This window comes from Apteryx rowi, unplaced genomic scaffold (genome assembly GCF_003343035.1).
Source record: "Apteryx rowi isolate R43461 unplaced genomic scaffold, aptRow1 scaffold_20, whole genome shotgun sequence".
In the NCBI taxonomy this organism is placed as follows: Eukaryota; Metazoa; Chordata; class Aves; order Apterygiformes; family Apterygidae; genus Apteryx; species Apteryx rowi.
The window spans coordinates 1465516-1482936 of record NW_020448308.1 but is presented as its reverse complement, the minus strand read 5'-3'; the positions used below and the strand labels follow the sequence as shown (position 1 = coordinate 1482936).

Genomic DNA, 17421 nt, shown 5'->3' with positions numbered 1-17421 from the left:
GCATGGCTCCCTCCGCAGCAGGGATAACCCTGTTGGTGCTCCTTGGGGGTGTTTGTTTCTGAAAAACACAGTGAAAAGCGGTGGAAGTTATTAAATGCTGAGGGAGGAGTTCCCAGGCAGGTTTTATCACCAAAATCAAACATACTCATTTAGTCCTGTGTATGTAACATTTAGTCCTTTCTCAACCTCTGATCTCATGGCCTTTACAAAAGAAACGTTATGCTAAAAATACAAAAGGAAACTGAGACTCAGAGGAGGAAAGTGTATTGTTCAGAGCCCCAAGCAGGTTGCAGCAAGATTTGGGATTGCAATTCTTATGTCCTGAAGCCTGGCTCTGTGCTATGCCCCATTGCGTTGCAAGGCTGGAGTTCCCAGTGATGGCAAAATACGGCCTTGAGGAAGCCGGCTGCAAACCCTTTTAGTTAGTTAAACAAAGGCTTTGTGATTCCAGAATGGTCTCCCCTTTCATTTGCTATAAACCATCTCCTCCTCCCCTCTGAAATATGAATTTTGGAGTAATCCATCAAGAAAAAGAGAGACAGAGCCTTGATCCCTTGACTTCAGTTGAGCTGTGCAATTTATATCTCCTGAGCATCTGGCTGCAGGGAAACCAAAAGCCCTTTTAATATTCTGCAGAGACTCTGAGTATACAAACGAGCGTGGGCTGTCAGGGCTGAGAAATGGGGCAGAGATGCCAAGAGGCGGCTTTGCTGTTCCATGGACCTCTCTGACCCGCAGCCCCATGGTGAAAGTCGGCCTGATTTTTTTACTCCCCTCAGCACCAGTGCGATAATCGTGCTGAAATCATTAGAGCCCTCTTGGTATAAAGCTGTTGGCAGCTACAAAATCGTGCCTGTTTTGTTCATCTCTTTTTGGGTGAGGAGTTTGAAGTCCTCTGGGGCTTTCAGCCTTGAGCAGCTGAAACGTGCAACTATTTAATGATTCAATTATGCTAATGCTGCTCGAGACCTGCAAAGTGGGAACGCCAAGTGCAAGGCAGCACCTGAAGTCGGTCATCCACTGCCGTAAGTTGCTTGTCAGAGGCAGATATCCAGAGGGGAAGCCGCAGACGTAGCTGCTGGTGTCCGCTTGCAAAGCACCCCAGATGTTACCCGAGCCCAGAGCTGCAGCGGTGCTGGCTTGCAGCCCTTCACTGAGAACGAAACGTAGATCCGTGTCCAAGAGAAGCACTGGCACAGGGTCTCGCGTTGCGTTGCTCTACGCACGCATCCAGTGAGGGCAAGACCAGCGGAGGGGGAGCCCAGGAAGGGAGAAGTGTTTTGGGACGGTAACGGTGAGACATTATGGAGATGGACTGGGTGTCACGCGATGCATTGGGACAATCTTATGTTTGTTATCTCAATTATTTATCCTCCCTGCTGGAATATTTCTAAAACAAATCCTACCATGTGTTCTGAGGTTGGGCTTCACAGAGCGAAATCACAACTCCTTGCTCTGAGTTTAGCTGGAAAAATACAAGTCTGCCAACTAGGAATATGAGGGAAGTAAACTGTGGTTGTGTGTAGCAACAAGTGATGAATATCTGCAGATATGGAGAGCGTCTGCGCTGGAATTCCAGGTCAGAGAGTATGTGCGTTTGCCCCAATGTTATATTCATTGTACGTGAAATAATGATGTGAGACTCTCAAGCTAGTTTTAATAAAGCAGGCTGCTTTCTCCCTGATCAGAAAATTCCACTTTATGGGCCCAGGCCTTGGAATTGCCAGCCATTGGGATTAGATACTAAGTACTTCAGAGCATAGTGGTTTGGGAAGATATTTAGCAGCTTGATTTGTCACCATCTCCTCAGCCTTTCTGCAAGGACAGACAACCCCTGCCCTTGAAGCACTCCTGTCCCCGGTGTGGTCGGAGTGAGCACTGAATATAGGTCTTGTAATAGCGATACTAAGCATTCATCTCACTCTTCATGTTTGAAAGCATTGTCTGTTTGTTAGCCGAGTAAATGTCACGAGGGTTTGCTTGCAGGACAATTTGCTGTAGTAATAAGATCTTTTATAATTAGGTCATCTGCTTTCTGGGTTAGTCAAATGACATTTGGGTCCAGGCCAAGTTCCTTGCATGTGGAGCTGGGTTTCCAGGCACTTCAAGAAGGAAAAGATCAGAGTTCAAATCTGACTTGGGCTTGGTTAGTTCTCTAGCTGACCTAGGCTATGTTTTCCCTATGTTTTGCTGGTCATCACTGACAATAAAATGATGTTAGCACCAACCCAGAGCTGTAGTGCAGTGGCACTGCTGCCTCCTGTCCCCCATTCGGTCATTTTGTTCCTCTAAAACTTACCTTGTGTCCCACAAATACATGCGAGAGAGCATTTTGAGACATCCCTCGAGAGTGGAAGGACCTGCTGGACCAGCACTGTTCCTACATTCGGTCCGACACGGACAATCAGAGTATTCTCCCCTTGTAAGCTGGTGGTTTCTCCCCTTGTGGGTTGGTTGTTTCACGCCTCTGCAGAGGGGTGGTACAAACCCTTTTTATGACCTGAGTTCTCCAAAGAGTGCTTAAGTGATCTATCCATCTCATATTCTGCACAGAGATGAATTTCAGACAGTCCAAGTCAGTCTTTCTGAAACCTACGGGAGTTATTAATATGTGCAAGCCAGCAGAGGGGAGAATAGGACTCCATATTTTATTTGCCTTGTAACACATCTGGTACGCTTTTTTGGCTCTTGGGAGCACTGGAATTATTCAGTCTTATCTTTCTATGGGGGTGAGCAAGATCAAAAGCATGAAGCCGGTTACATACAGAACATAATTCCCTGTTTCACACCCCGCAAACAGATCCAGACCAAACAAGCCTCACCCTCACTGTGGGACTTACGGCACTTGCATATTCATGGGCCAATTCAGGCCAAGATATATTGTTGCCCAAGATTTGTTGCAGGAAATAAAAATAAATAAATGTTATTTCCTCTTGACCAAAAGAAAGTCCATGATATTACTGACCTGTGAAGAAATTCCTTAGTCCAAGCGTGCCTGAGATGCTTCATTTGCAAAATGTTGGGCATTATGAAGTGGAAGGTATATGTCTAATTCCTTTGGGAAGCTGCACAGCTCCTCCTGGAGATTTTCTGTGCTCCTTGGAGAACAGAGAGAGCAAATTTCTTTGAAAGGTTTATGCAATGGGTGATTGGTTGCCATTAGCACTCAGACAATCTTCTTAGACTGTAAATCAGTAATGTGGAGCAGTCAACCTTCCTGACCCTAGGAGCCACATTCTAAAATCTTTGTATGGCTGATAGCCCTGAGTACGCATCATGTGCTTCATAAAACTGGGAAGTGTTTGTGGGTGAAGACTGAAGACGTTCCTCAGGGGCCCTCGTGCGAAATGGGCCAGGACTTGCCGGGGCACAGGTGAGTCCCAGACGTCCTTGTGATGTTTGATCTGAGCACTCATGTTCACCCATTCCTTCCCATAGCTAGGCACTGGGGTTATTCAACGTCCCCTGCACTGATGCAGCCTCAGCCTGAGAACTGCACCCAAATGGTCTGTTAAGTAGCTCAAAAATTATTGGTTAGCCCCCCCAGCCCTATGGAAATACCCGTGTTAAATACTGCTTCAGCAGCCATCAGGGAGAACTGGCTCTGGCCCTTAAGGAGACCAGAAATGCACACAGGTATGTATTTCTCATCTGTGGGACGTGAGCAGACAGTGATTCATCACAGGAGTGCAGATGGTTTATTCTCTATAATACTTTATGTTACAAGTCATTTTCCCTTTTTAAAAACTGTTGCATTTCAGAAGTTGTGATAGGTGAATGGACCAGTCTGGAAAGCTTCTCTGATAGCTGGGAATGTGCAGTTCAACATTACTGCAAAGTGATGGGAAAGTGCCTTGTTGATTAAATCTCTGTTCAGGGCTTTATCCTCCTTCACTCACTTTAAAATTGCTGAAATGAAAACAGAGGCAAAGCAGCAGGCCTCCTGTTTAGATAAGTGGTGTCCTTTGTATCAAGCAATCATTTTAAACTGCACTCAGAGCCCATTAAGTTAACGTTTGTTCTTGGTAAGGCATCCTGTCAAGACCCCTTTGGTGGTTACTGCCTATCTCTTGCTTCTATGCAGTAAAGTGAGATATAAACTACTTCATGCTGCAGCTTTGGTCTACTTCAGCCCTGGGGTCTGTCTTGTTTTTTCTCGCTGTCACTGAGACTGATTATTTGTTACAGGAGTGGTAACAGGGCCTGGGAGCTTGAGGGTGGACCAGGACTCCACAGAGAAGGGCATTTTGTGTGTTCATTGGTTTCCTGGACATTTCACCAGGAGCTAGTACGGCAGTGAGCTCAGTGGGAGTAGTGGTTGTGCGGCCTGATGTCCTGTGAGGTGGGAGCACATGCCACATCAGCTTGTGCTCGTGATAGAACATGTCACCAGTACTTTGCTGCAGAGACACAACAGATCATACTGGTTGTCACCATGGAAAGTCTTAAAACTCATCTTTTCCTCACCTACCTTTTACCTATTGAGAACACAATTCCATGTTCTGCACCACTGAACATCCAGAAACAAAGGTTCATGTGACGTAACTGTGGCTACTTATGTGTGCAATAGAGTTTAATACTTATTTTCCCCCCATAAGTGATCTTGAAGCGCTTTTTTTTGTGTCTTAGATGAAAAGGAGATCAGGGATTGCAGATTTAAAGATGTAGATGAAAATGCAAAGTATGCAGAGATTACATCGTTTTGCTTTGTTCTTTCTAGAATGCATGAACTGCACAAGACTAGCGGATATGACGGAGAGGCTAAACACACTTGAGGCCAAGGTAAGGGCATGGCTTTATTGCTCTTTTTCGCAAAAATTTCCAGGAGTTTGTTGACAGCGAAAAAGATGGTGAATTGGCAACCCTGGAGAGATCATGCATCTGTCATTCCACCCATCCAGTGAGGAGGGACTGCAGAGCTCACCCAGCTGCTCATCTGATGTGACACAAAGTGATCCCAGAATAACCAGCTCTGGGCAAGAGAGCTGTTTGGTCCTCACAGTTCAGCTAGCGCTTGCTGTCTGCTTTACTGCAAGTTCTGTATGTGCCTGCCCAGAGTGAGACCAAAGGTAGGTGGCTAGGTGGTACCATCAGGACAAAGAGCTTGCAGCAAGTGTCCATCCTTAGCCCCTGTTCTACTGCCATGGGCGTGGGGTGGACAGTCAGCATTAGCTGTGCCACTGCTAGGAAATAATAACTGCTTGTGGCTCTTGGTTGGAACGTGTTGATGTCAACCACTCAGGTTTTGCCTAAGAAACAGAGGGCAGCGCCTGGAGCTGTACAAAAAATCTCTTGACTGAACTGGTTAATAGTGGAGGGATGTAAAGCAGTGATCCCCTTAGTTCAGGAAAGAAATAACCTGCAATTGTGATCTCTTTCCCTAAAATGCCCTGTAGAAACCTTGCCAATGTGGAGTGCAAAATAAAAGAGTAATAATATGTCATTTTTTCTGAGGACAGTTCATTTGCTTGCTATTCAGATACTATCCATTCCTGGGTTTTGTGCCTTTTCTGAGAGATGGGAGGCTTTTGTGCACAGTTTAGTGGAGAAAAACGTTAAGGGCAGACCTTCACATTGTGTTTTTCTGCAAATCGTTTTAATTTCTACCTACTGGGAGTCAGATGAATTGTTACAGTCTAGCAACAAAGAAGCTGAGTCAGTCAGTCCCCTTTGATCTCTGGTCCCTCCTGTGACAGCCCAATCCTGGTTGTTAGATATAGTGCTTGGGTCCCTTTATGGCATGTGCTGCTGTTATTATTCATTAACTGATGGTTATCAGTGACATAAAAGAATTTGGGGAGAAACCTTTGCAGAGGAGGGGTGGATGCGTGGTGTTTTTGGGGCCAGTGCATGGTATTCTGGTAATTTGGGAATTGTCTGAGTTGAAATGAGCAATGTTGTCTGGAACTTCCTCAAAGGCCTTCAAAGTTATATTTCACTATGGGAAAATGAAGCGAAGGGGAATGAAATTCTGGGGAGCTGAATTGTTCGAGTGAAAACAACTGTTGTAGTACAAAGGACAAAGATGAACTAGGTTGTTTTGCAAAGCGGTGAGACCTGGCAGGTGGGTGTTCTTTGGCAGCTACGAGCTGGAGGCGGTAGGAGTGGAAAGAGGGGCTAGTAACTGACCTCTGCATGTGCAGTCCCGGGTCCAAGTAAGACAAGAGACCAGCCTCAGATGTAAATCAGCCCTCCCATACTTAGCTTGTGGCCAGCTCTACCTTCCTTGGCCTTCCAGGAATTTCTGTATTTGGCTTATTGGAAAATCATAAGCAAAGACTTGTTTCAGAGTCCTGACCTCAGCCTCTAGGCTCTGTTGGCTTGTGCTGTTCAGTACCTGTGTCAGATAACAAACTGTAAGAGGCTAGTGCCAACTTCAGTCGTGCCCCTGGTGGGACTTGGCAGAGTAGGAGGGAGGTCCTACCTGCCTGAATCGCCTCAAGAAGACTTAGCTCAAGAGTGAAACTGCACCCAGGTCAATGGGTTTGTCTTGCAGAAATGAAGCTGGCTTAAATCAGGTGACATTTTCATCGCTGGAAAGCAGCCTGCTCTCTGGCATTGGCATCAAATGCCTGCTTCCCAAGGTATTTGGGAAGTGCTGGCTGCTTGTCTTCTATGTGGGAGCTCGAATGAAGGCATCAACGCATTGTCTCCTACTTTAACCTGGGACACTTGTGAAGCAACTGGAATTTGTCCCGATTGGGAAAACAGATGTGCTGTCCTTAGCAAATGCTTCTGAAGATCTCCCATGTAGGCAGCTATCGTGCTGCAGCCTGCTCTGCGTTCAAGAGGGAGCACGGACTCATCAGTCAGTGAATGTGGTGTGTTGACAGCTGATGACTGCAGTCCTCTGGACCATCTGACATGAGGAACAGTGAGGTCGATGCCTGCAAAGTTCAGTGCCAAGATATAGCCTGGTGGACCCTGAAGATGGCATTTAACATGTTTTGGTCCTGTCTCAGTCCCAGCCGGAGCCAAAAGAACACCTCTCTGCCTTCTTGATCGTGGAGCTTTGAATAACTCGGAGCCATAGATCGCAGAGTGACAGCTTTCTGCCACAAGAACTGCTCCAATCCTGAGACAAGCTGTGGCCTTCCAAGTCTCCACGTAGCTGGAAAGCTGTTGAATAAACAGAAAGAAAAAAAGACTTGACCAGCTGGTGGAGCCTGTTGTGCTCGAGGAATCAGAGACATTTCAGTGGTGTTGACTCTTGTCAACTCCATGAGTTGATCTTGGGCTTAGAGTGTTGTGTCTTTGTGTGTTTTAGTGCTGCAGTGTTTTGCAGTCCCAGGCACCTTGTAATGCAAAGCAAACACTGCCTCTTGAGGCTGGCTGGCCTGCAGAAGGAGTGCTGTCATCCTGTATTTTAGCCACGTGCTCTTAAATGTAAGCATTTATGTGTGACATCTCATCCTCACTGCCGCTTAAAAAGTTTCAGCTTGGAAGACTTGTGTTTCCAAGTCAGCCTTTCTGTACCTTGATAATATTCCTTTATGTCTTACCCAGTCACAAAAGCAAGGGAAACCTGTGTACTTTGGGGAGCTGATGAGGCAATATAGGTTGTTGCTGTGACGGATTTCCTTCTGACTTTACTATGCTACCACCCAGAGCCAAGGTGGGAGCAAAGCTCATCACAGGGTTTGGTTTTACTGAGGGAAAGGAGTTATACTCTAGGCAGATCAGGGCAGCTGGCAGCATTTGATGCTTTCTGGATAAGAGTGCAGGTACCAAAATAATATTATCTACCAGGAGCTATCAAATGGAATAAAAAGGGGAAAATTTAGAGGTTAAAAATCAAATGAATCCTAGCATTTACAAATGGCTTGTTCTTGGGGTAGATTTTGCCAGGCTGCATGAGCTTAGTGGTCTGCTTTATCCCATGGTTTGTCTCCATTAGTGGCTGGAATTGGATGTTTTGCAGGTGAGACAAAGACTCCTGCAGCAGGCAGTTATAATTTATCCCTAGGCAGGTTGCTTTTTAATCATCATCACTGAGAAACTGGTTTAGATTTTGAACCGGTTAGTTTTGATATTAGGAAACATTTTAAAAACCTTCGTAATTTGTTTCTACTGTGATGCACTGAAGAGTCATGTCTCTGCAAGGGTGCCTTCTGCAGGACCACACAGCAATTTAATCACCCACCTTTTGCTTTCCACTTTGATAAGCTGTGGATGCTATGCAAAAATCAACTGTAGCACTTAAGTGGAGAGTAAAGCAATGTTATTTGAATGCTGGTGCCGTACACAAGACAAATGCGTTCATTTGCCCTTGGTTAATTTAAGTTCACGTTTGGTCTATGTGGCAGTGTAATGCCCTCAGTGATTATTATCCAATAATAGTTGGATTAGGCCAGTGCCCTTTAAAAGATGCTTACCTTTATTTACTATTGTCTGCAATCCTGTTCTGGATTTTGTAGAAAGAGCCGTATTTTGTTGAAAGAACGGTCTGGATGTGTTGGCTGCCTCTCAGCTCCCCAAACCATCTTCTTGTAATGGCATGTCTCACCGCAACACCAGCTTGAAGCTGTTCAGGGAATATTGGAGTGACGGGGTGGGCTCACATGGAGACTTCGTGGTGTGTTTTGAGACTGTGATACATGATGCTGATGACTCAAGAGGGCTGTCCTCTCACAGTGCTGTGGTGGAGAAAGGCAGAAAAGGAGGCTGACGTGCCGACTGACCAATTTCAGTGAACAACTTTTTGTGTTACAGGGATCTTTGCTTTCCGGTGAGGCACCAGGCCCTGCAGTGTGGGCATGATTCATCCCACTGCAGCTTAAAAAGTTACAACTTGGGAGACTTGTGTTTAAGACATTCACTAATGTAGGTAGCTGAAGCTGCCAGAGTAGGAGAGAAGCCACATGAGCAGCCAAAGTGCATTTGTATGGCATGATTTCTCTCCTTCAGGCTTTTAAGGGATGGATGGGGAAGGCTTACACTCATAGAAAACCTTTCCTGCTCACTCTGGAATTTCCTAGGTGGGGAACATACCTAGTTCTGGGACAGGATTTCCTTCCATGACCTTCTTGCTCACCTTGCTTTTACAGTAGGGTAAGAGCACAAATGGAAGAAGTTAACACAAGCAGCTGATGGACTCCTGTTTTTTTGCCTGCTAGTCTGACTGCACCTACCTTGTGGGGAATGGAAGGTGGTCCATGGTACCCTCACATGCCATCAGAGAAAGAGGGTGGGTACCACAGGATAGTTGTCATCTGGCAATTTTCTGCTCTGCCAACACACACGTCTAATAGGACTTCTGGCTTTTCAGGCCTTAATTGATGTGGAAAAGTGTCTTACTGGATTTGAGAAAATACAGAACTCCTTTGCTGTGCGCATGCTGCGGTTGAAGTACTCTGCGTGGGAAACTTTGAGATAATCACTGTATTATTTATGACAAAACCAAATCAACAAAGAGGAGGCATTCCAGTGATATGAGGGGGGACTTGCAATTCAAGAGTATAAATCAGAAAAGGTGACCCATGAGTGACTCTGCTGGTTTTGCCCTTTTGAATTTCAGCCCAGCATGACAGTGGTGAGCTCGGGGAAGGGCAATGGATAAGATCAGCCACCTCAGCTGGCCAGCTTCAAGCGGGTCAGACCACTGGCATATCCTGTAAGTGCTCTGCAGCATGTGGAGCCAGTGTAGACTCATTGTAACTACTGCAAAGCCGGAGGTGAGAGGAAATGGATGGAAAACTATCTCCGAAGGCACTGTGGGCCTGGGCAGAAGTGCTGGGTAAGAAGTGTTGTTTAATGGTAGGTTAGGCACAAGTGAAGAACAATCTCTTCCTCACACCTCTGCAATGAAGGATCTAAGAGCCTTTCTGGATTATGTGTGAGGATACTTAAAATGCATGTTTGTCCTCCAGTGGCTGTGACGAGCAAGTGTATGTGAAACTTGAGCTCAGCTGCGGAAGAAGAGGCTCTAAGTCTGTGATTTCTTCCTTTCCCTCCTCCTCTTCTGCATGTTATTGCAGACATCCCCTTGAAAACGGGGAATGTAATCAGAATTACTCTCATCTTTCCTATTACAAGGATGAGTTGGTTCATCCAACTTGTAAGATCAGTGTCCAAATGAGGTAATAAAAGTAACCCTCTGATTTTGTAATATGAGAGTTGGCTTAGAAATTGAGAAGCAAGAATAAACATAGAGAAGACGGAATGAAAAATGATTCATTAGGGACCGGGGCTTATATAGCCCTTGGGGAAGAGAGAGACAATGAGACATGGCTGAACAGTAAGGCAAAACAACCTTTTTTCTTTTCATCTTGTGCTCTCGGTAACGCTGATCTAGGTTGTCCTTGTGGCTGTATGAATTATTTTGGCAAAAAATGAGGTGAAGTGAGTTAGAATGAGGTTCCATTCTGATCTCCCCTGTTTCGAGTTACCCTGTCGTCTGGCCTGGATGCAGGTTGAAATTTGCCTGCTCCGTTTGGTTGATACCAGACTCGTTTGGGTGTCTGAAGTTTGGAAGGTTGATTGGTGGTGTTGAGTTTGAAATCTGCAGGGCATAGGAATTTGCCTTGGGGAGGATGTTCTGGGGCCAAGGAGTGCAGGGAGGGAAGAAAACTACCTCCTCGCCAAACCCCAAATATTTTGAATCTTACTTCTTTCCCATGACATCTTGCTTGACATTACTACAGCACTATTGACCCTGTGGAGCCTCAGTGGTGGGAGGGCGGAATCAACCCCACTTTTATTTCAAAGGTAAGCCTTTTCCTTATGCCAACACAGCTTCTTAGTGGGAATAGGGTACAGCTCTTCCTTTTGGGCTAGAATAATGCCCTGAGCCTCGTGCTGCCCTCCCGTGACACAGGTCTAAGCCCAAACCACCCCACTGAAACTCAAGAGAGTTGTAGTGGCCAGAGGAGAGCAGCATCGCTGCCCATGGAGTGCCGTGCTTACAGGAAAGCAAGCAGGCAGCTGCCTGAAAATTTCTGCTCGTTTTATTCTCCATCAGCCCCAGTTTCTTTTAATAAACTCCATCACGGGGTTACAGGCAGTGTGATATTAATCCCAGCTTTTGGTTGGAGCTCAAATGCAGCATTTGATCTGAGTTGATATAACCCAGTCTTATCTCCTGACACTACTTTTGGGAAGTTTGTGGCATTTCACTACAACTTTAATGCGGGGAGATAACATTACAAATCCAGTGTCTGACTGATTCATTGTGTGATTGATAAATGACATGCATACTTTTTGCATGAAAACAGTCCTTGTAATGTGATTCCCCACGCAGAAGGTTCTGAAAGGTTTTAAAGAAAATCTCTGCACTGTACACGGTTTTGATCAATACATTGCTATTTATATAAAGTCACCCCATTCATTTAGAAGACGTGACCACGCAGCACCTTCACTACCCTGTATCTTTTGATTATGAAGCACCATTTTTTGGCGTTTTAATGTAATAGTTGTATGAAATGCTTTTAAATCTGCCCCATCTTACAAGCGGCTTAATGAAATGCTGACAGCTATCTGTGAAACTTTATGGGGTTTGCCTTTTCCTTCTCTGATAGACATTTTAACAGGCCTGCTGTAGTGGAGAAATATTTGGAAAATAGGATATGTTTCATGGTACTGTAACGTGGCTGGAAGATACTCTAGGAGTGAAAACCCAGTTCCTTGGCTGCGAGGCTGCGGCTGGGGCTAGAGAGTGAACATTAGTGATTGCTTGATATTTCAAGGGCTTTCATGGGTATTCCAGGCTATACATGGGATCGCCACTTGCAGTTATTTATTTTCTTTTTGTTCGGTAGAGAAAGATGGCTTAATGAATCTCTAAGGTTTCCTGATGACCCTGTGCAAAGCCTGCGTTTCTGTTTGTGACAGTGCATTGAATTTAAGGAACATTGTAGGCTATCAGGCAGCAAGCTGTATAATAACCAGCTGGTTTTTAGTAGCAAAAACAACCTTAAATCAATTCTTTTAAAATTTGTAATATTTACTGAGTTTCTGTAGGTCAGTTAATGTAACAAATGTCCCTAAGAATAGAGTACATTTTCATAACTGATTTTTAAAAGAGAAGACCATGAACCAAAACTTGGTGGGCAAACCACTTTTTTTTTTTTTTTAATCAATGTTCAGATATGAACTTTCCATCTGTCTCCTTGGCCTTTTCCTAACGAGCAACAGTCATGCTTCCAATTAGGACACTTGAAGTTCAGATAATGGCCTTTCTCTTGTTTGAACATGCCTCTGTCCTTCAGAATGACAGTTACAATCTTTTCATTCTCAACTCTAGTAATCGTTGGATCTTATTTCTTATCACTGTTGGACTGATGAGGAAATCTGTCCCCTAAGACTGTTCCATGTGTTTGGCAAATGCTGTAAATCATTTGCCAGAACCACAAAAAGACTCTAAAGAACTCCTCCTCCACCACCCCCCTCATACAAAGTCTCTTATAGTTACAAGGTCTGCGTTTTTATTCAGATGCATTTAAAATTTGTATACAATAACTTCGAAAATTTCTATTTTCCTATAACATGCAACTTATTTTGCCAAGCAAATCTCATGCCTGTGTTAGCAAATGCTTTTGTGTGTCTACTACCTGGGAATATTAAGTTTACCAACTTTGTTTTTAAAGAAGAGAAGTACTCCTGTGGACAAAAAGTAGGTTTCAGAGAGGGAGCTGTGTGAAGAGCCCAAGGGACATAAGGGTTCAGATCCTTTGCTTTGCCCAGAAATGCACACTTCCACTCAATTCTCATCTGAAATTCTGGTGGAGCTTCATAAGGAAAATAAGGTCATAAGGGAAAAGTGACTTGGGGGCCATTTTTTTCAGCCAAGTAAAAACCTGATTTGCACCAGATCAAGCAAGGAAGGGACTAAGCCCCTTCTCTTTTCCACTTGTGGCAGTTTCTTCTTGCAGCTTTTCGTTTAGAGTTGAGCGGAGGAGGCGAGCGTGCAAGGCAGCTTCAGCCTATTGGAGCCGGCTGATGCAAATCTCTCAGCCACAGTTGAGGGCTTCTCACCTGATGAGAAGCAGAGAGCGGATCTTAAAGCTGAGAACAGATGTTACTTTCACGAGACTGACTTCATCTCAGACTGGCCTGGCTCCACGTCCGTAGCGCTGTTACATCCCCGGCAGGTGACAAGCAATAAATTGGGCAGAGAAGAATGATGTGATTTTGAGGGTGGAAGGTTATAGCTCCGGTTTATTTTTATCAGGTGTTTTAAAGTAATAGGGGGGGGATCTGATTTCACTCTGAGCTCTTTTGTGTACTTCGCTCTGCAATGAGCTCTTAGCACGGCACTGGAAGGATTGCTGGATCCTTTCCACATCCTGCTTCTCCCCCTGGCTTTAATGCGGAGGGATGCCAGCGGTGGCAGGCTGCGTGGGCTCACAGCAGCGGAGGCGAATCTCCAATTTGCAGCAATAGTAGCGAAGCTCCCCAAGCACCTCCGAGTGCTGTGACCCAGCAGGGCCGCGGCTGCCAGGAGCCTGCCTGCAGGGAGGAGCCCGTCCCCCGTTCTCCCCTCGCTGCCTGCGCTCTGGGTCCTCATCTCTGCCTCTCCAGCAAAGCCTCGTTGATCTGATGATATGCTGAACTTTGCCTGGATTTTGCCTAAACTAGTATGCCAGCCTGTGGTTTTGTTTGTCGTCTTCTCCGATTGCCCCCGGAAGATACCAGTTGGTGAAACAGTCACTTGCTGCATCCTCTTTTCAGAAATCCCTTGGAGCTGTGCAAAAATATATCTTTGCAGGAAGATCATGGACTGCGTTACCTGTGAATTGGCAGAAGCCTTTGCTTCAAAGTTTTGTGTCTTCCACACGATAGCTGATGACATAAACCTTGTCTTTTGGTCTGCTGCGGGTCAATACAATGACATCAGCTATCGCTCCCTACATAATTAATCAATATAATGAGAACTCCTCCATGCACTGATTATCTTGTCCCCTTTGGCCACAGCTTGTAGGATGTAATAAGGATGAAGTCACTCAGGTTTTCTCTCGGCACCCGGTTTATTAGATTTTGGTGGACACTTACTGAGTGTCTGTTGGCTTTTGAAACCAAGCAGTCAGAATTGTGTCCACATTGGAGCCTTCTGTTCACAGGTTTCGTAATGCTACAAAAGAGATACCATTCTCCATCAAATGCTGTAAAACTCCCAGTTTAGCTCTGTCTGGATAAATGATTAAAAAACCCCTTATATTTGCCAAATAATTTGCTATATAGAAAGATATGTCCAACCAGTTATGCAATTACCATTATTAATCAGCTTGTGTCTTTACAAGATCAAGGAAACCTTATTTTACATTGGAATTTTTAGCTGATGAGCTGGACTCATGCAGAGTTTCTTTCCCTCCCCTTTAAAAAGGGGTAGAGGGGAGTTCATTCTGTCAATGTTTGAGAGACCAAATATCCCCTGTTTATCAATTAATAATATCCATCTGGATTATGTCAAATGATTCCCCTGCATTTTCATGGTTCTTTATCAAGAGAAAAAAATGCAGTCTGAACCCTGTTGTATCAATTTTGAAATCTTTGGAAGCCCGGCTGTTCTTTCCTTGTTTCTAGCACCTACTAGTTACGGGATGTCAGGAATGCAAGCGGAGGACAGATGAAGGGAGGAGACTCTGTTTGTGAAATCTTCTTTTGATGGGCAGGAACAACCAACATAGGGTTCCTGAGAAGTGCTACAAGCCAAAAACTCCACTGACACTGAACATCTCAAGAAGATGAAAACCTTCCTCCCAGTTCCATTGTCCCTGGGCTGAGCTTTTGATCTGATGCAAGAAATGTGGTATGTGTCTGAAGTTTAGAAAGTTTATGCTGGCAAATGCAAAAGGGGGGAGGTGGGCTGAGTAAGCTGGGACTGAGCTCCAGGCTACATGTGAGCAGGCCCAGCAGTGAAGAGCCAGGGTTTGAGTGGTGGGAGAAGAGCTAGTGCCAGATGCTGTGCAGGTGTGAACCTAGTGGCTCTGCAGGACTCGGAGGGCCCAGGGTTGAGTTTTGCAGGTAATAACCTCTGCCTGTGGGCTGCAAGCTCCTTGGCCGGTGCAGTGAGTTATCCCTCCTGCGTTCCCATCTCCTCCATCAGGCATGTTTCCCACTGAAGTGCTGGCAGGGGATGCAGTCCCAGCATTTACACTTGAACTTCCAGCTTTCTGACCCTCTTTGACTGCACTGGAGATGGGGACTCTGGAAGCCAGAGAAAATCCCTCGTGCTGGTGCGACCTGTTGCCCGAGACTCCAGTGAGTCCATTTAGGCTCAGATTTGACTTTTTGTTTCCATACCTGTAAAAAGACAAGAGCCCAAGTGTTTTGCTGACTTGAGGTCATCCTTCCCCTTTTGCAATGCTGCACAAACTGGGAGAAAAGGCCTTGCTGTCTTCTGCAGTGATCAGCCCTGCCTGGCACTGCAGGTCCTGCTCTTCAGTTAGTGCTCAATATCTGGTCTAGTTCTGCTCTATCCTTTCTACAGTGGGTGAACATTACCCACAGCATCAAGATGCATTTCAATCATTTCTATGGTGTCATTAGGATGTTTTCTGCCTCCATTCGCCATTCTTTCCTAATGGCTCTTGTAACTCTTAATAGTAACGCAGGTAGGCACTGCTTGGAATGAGGATTTCCAATCAAAACTGTTCATTCTTCCTGAGTTGGTCTTATCCTCCCCTCTCCTGCAACCATATCGACTAGAAAATGCCCGGACTTTAATACCGAGGCTTTAATACGTTACATGTTTTGCTAATTTGCTTTCTGGCTGTGAGCCTCTGCGGTATCGTTTTCCAGCAGTTTACTCAGAGGGCTAGAAAATTCCTTTTTTTTATTTAATGGAAGTGGGAATTCTCCTCGGGTCCCTTGACTACGGCAATGGCAGCTTTAAGAAAAACAGAAGGTGACAGAAAATAGATGAATGGCTCTGATGCTTTTGCAGTAATGCCCAAGGACCCATTTGTGCTATGTGTTGTACAAGCTTATAATAGGACGCTCTTTGTTGAAAGAAGTGTGCATAGTTTGAAAATTTGGATGTGACTAAATCCCTTGTGCTTTTCTTGCTGTGATTTGGCCCTCTGGATCCCACAGATGCGAGAACTGTCCTCATTTTGTTTTACTTTTTTTGAGCACCCTTTCAGTTCTAATTACAAAAACTAGAATTTCTCAGCGATTTCAGGTCCAGAGACTTCCCAACCTGAATCACTTTGTGCCCAGGGAAAACAAGCTTCTTACTATGGCTTGAGCTTTAACGACTGTTAAGTATATATAGTTAATTTATAAAAGAGCATACTGGATTATTCTGTACATGCCTTTAAATCTTTTACAGCATTTATCAGCAGAGTACTCATTTAAAACATGTTGTTTTAATGAAAAAGATACTGTTGCCACTGTTTTGTGTTGATTATGTGGTAACACATTTTTATTATCACCCATAAAAATGATTTGGAACGGTTCCACTCCAGATGCAACCTTCGGCAGCGCTGCGCTAGCTCTGCTTGCGCCGCCGCGGGAGGGCCCCCGACCCCTGCAGCCGCCTGCTCCCCGACCGCCGCTGCCGGGGATTTAACGGCACCGGGTCCCGCAGCACCGCTGGGCCATGGCAGGGCACCGGCTGGGACCGCTCTTGCTGGTCCCATTGCCCCAGCGGGAGCATCCAAACCCTGGCCTGGCTCCTGCCCCTGTGTTTGACCACCTCGAGGAGTGGTTTTCCTCTTGCTGAGTAGACTTTGGCAATGATAGACAGGCCTTTTGCTGGGGAAGCAAGAGGATAATACAGCAGGATAAACTGATTCAGAAAAAGCCTTCCATGCACGCTCGAGTCCCACGTCAATGGGAATTAAGCATGCTCATGGTAGGGTACGTGCTTCCGCGTTTGTTGAATTGCTACCATATTTCCTTCAAAGTCTGACAATTGCACTGCTGGATAGAAGAGGAGGAGTGCAGGAGCCAGAGTGAACAAATTCACTCCGTGCCTAGCATCAGCGAAGCCTGTTGGATAGAAGCAGGGATCCTTGTGGCCTGGTTGTTTTTTGCTTTCTTACTGCTCAGAGAGCAAGACCCTGGATGCATGAATAAAGATCCTTGCAGCGAAGGAAGCATTTTGCTTGTCTGCAGCAGCTGAGGTTCGGTTCCTCTGCACTCAGCTAGCTCCCAGTTTAATTAGTGTCTGATTCCCTCCTGTCAGGCTGGTGCGTTCTGCAGAAGTTCATCATTTCTGCCTCTGCTGTAATACTGGCTCTCACCGTGCCTTGTAATAAATAAGTGATAAACCCTGTGATAATTGCAAGCTAAAAACAAACAAGCAGAGCCAAATCGCTCTCATTTATAATTGCAGTGTGACTTCATTATGCGAAGGCAAACATGGCATGTAAAAGCTAAAGATTGTTGGGATTTAATGGAAAGTTTGAGTCATAGTCTCTCTTATTTCCCTTATCCCTAAATCAGTATTTGGTTAGGTGGTTTCCAAACAGGACAAGA

The 17421-nt window shown here is 45.3% G+C and overlaps 1 protein-coding gene across 1 annotated transcript in view; it reads left to right on the top strand.

Moving 5' to 3' along the window:
• COL26A1 (collagen type XXVI alpha 1 chain) overlaps positions 1-17421 on the top strand; it is a 184576-nt gene that overhangs the window by 132893 nt on the left and 34262 nt on the right. Inside the window, exon 5 of the mRNA XM_026063592.1 lies at positions 4721-4782. Coding sequence (XP_025919377.1) covers positions 4721-4782 — 62 coding nt within the window. The remainder of the gene's footprint in view (positions 1-4720; positions 4783-17421) is intronic.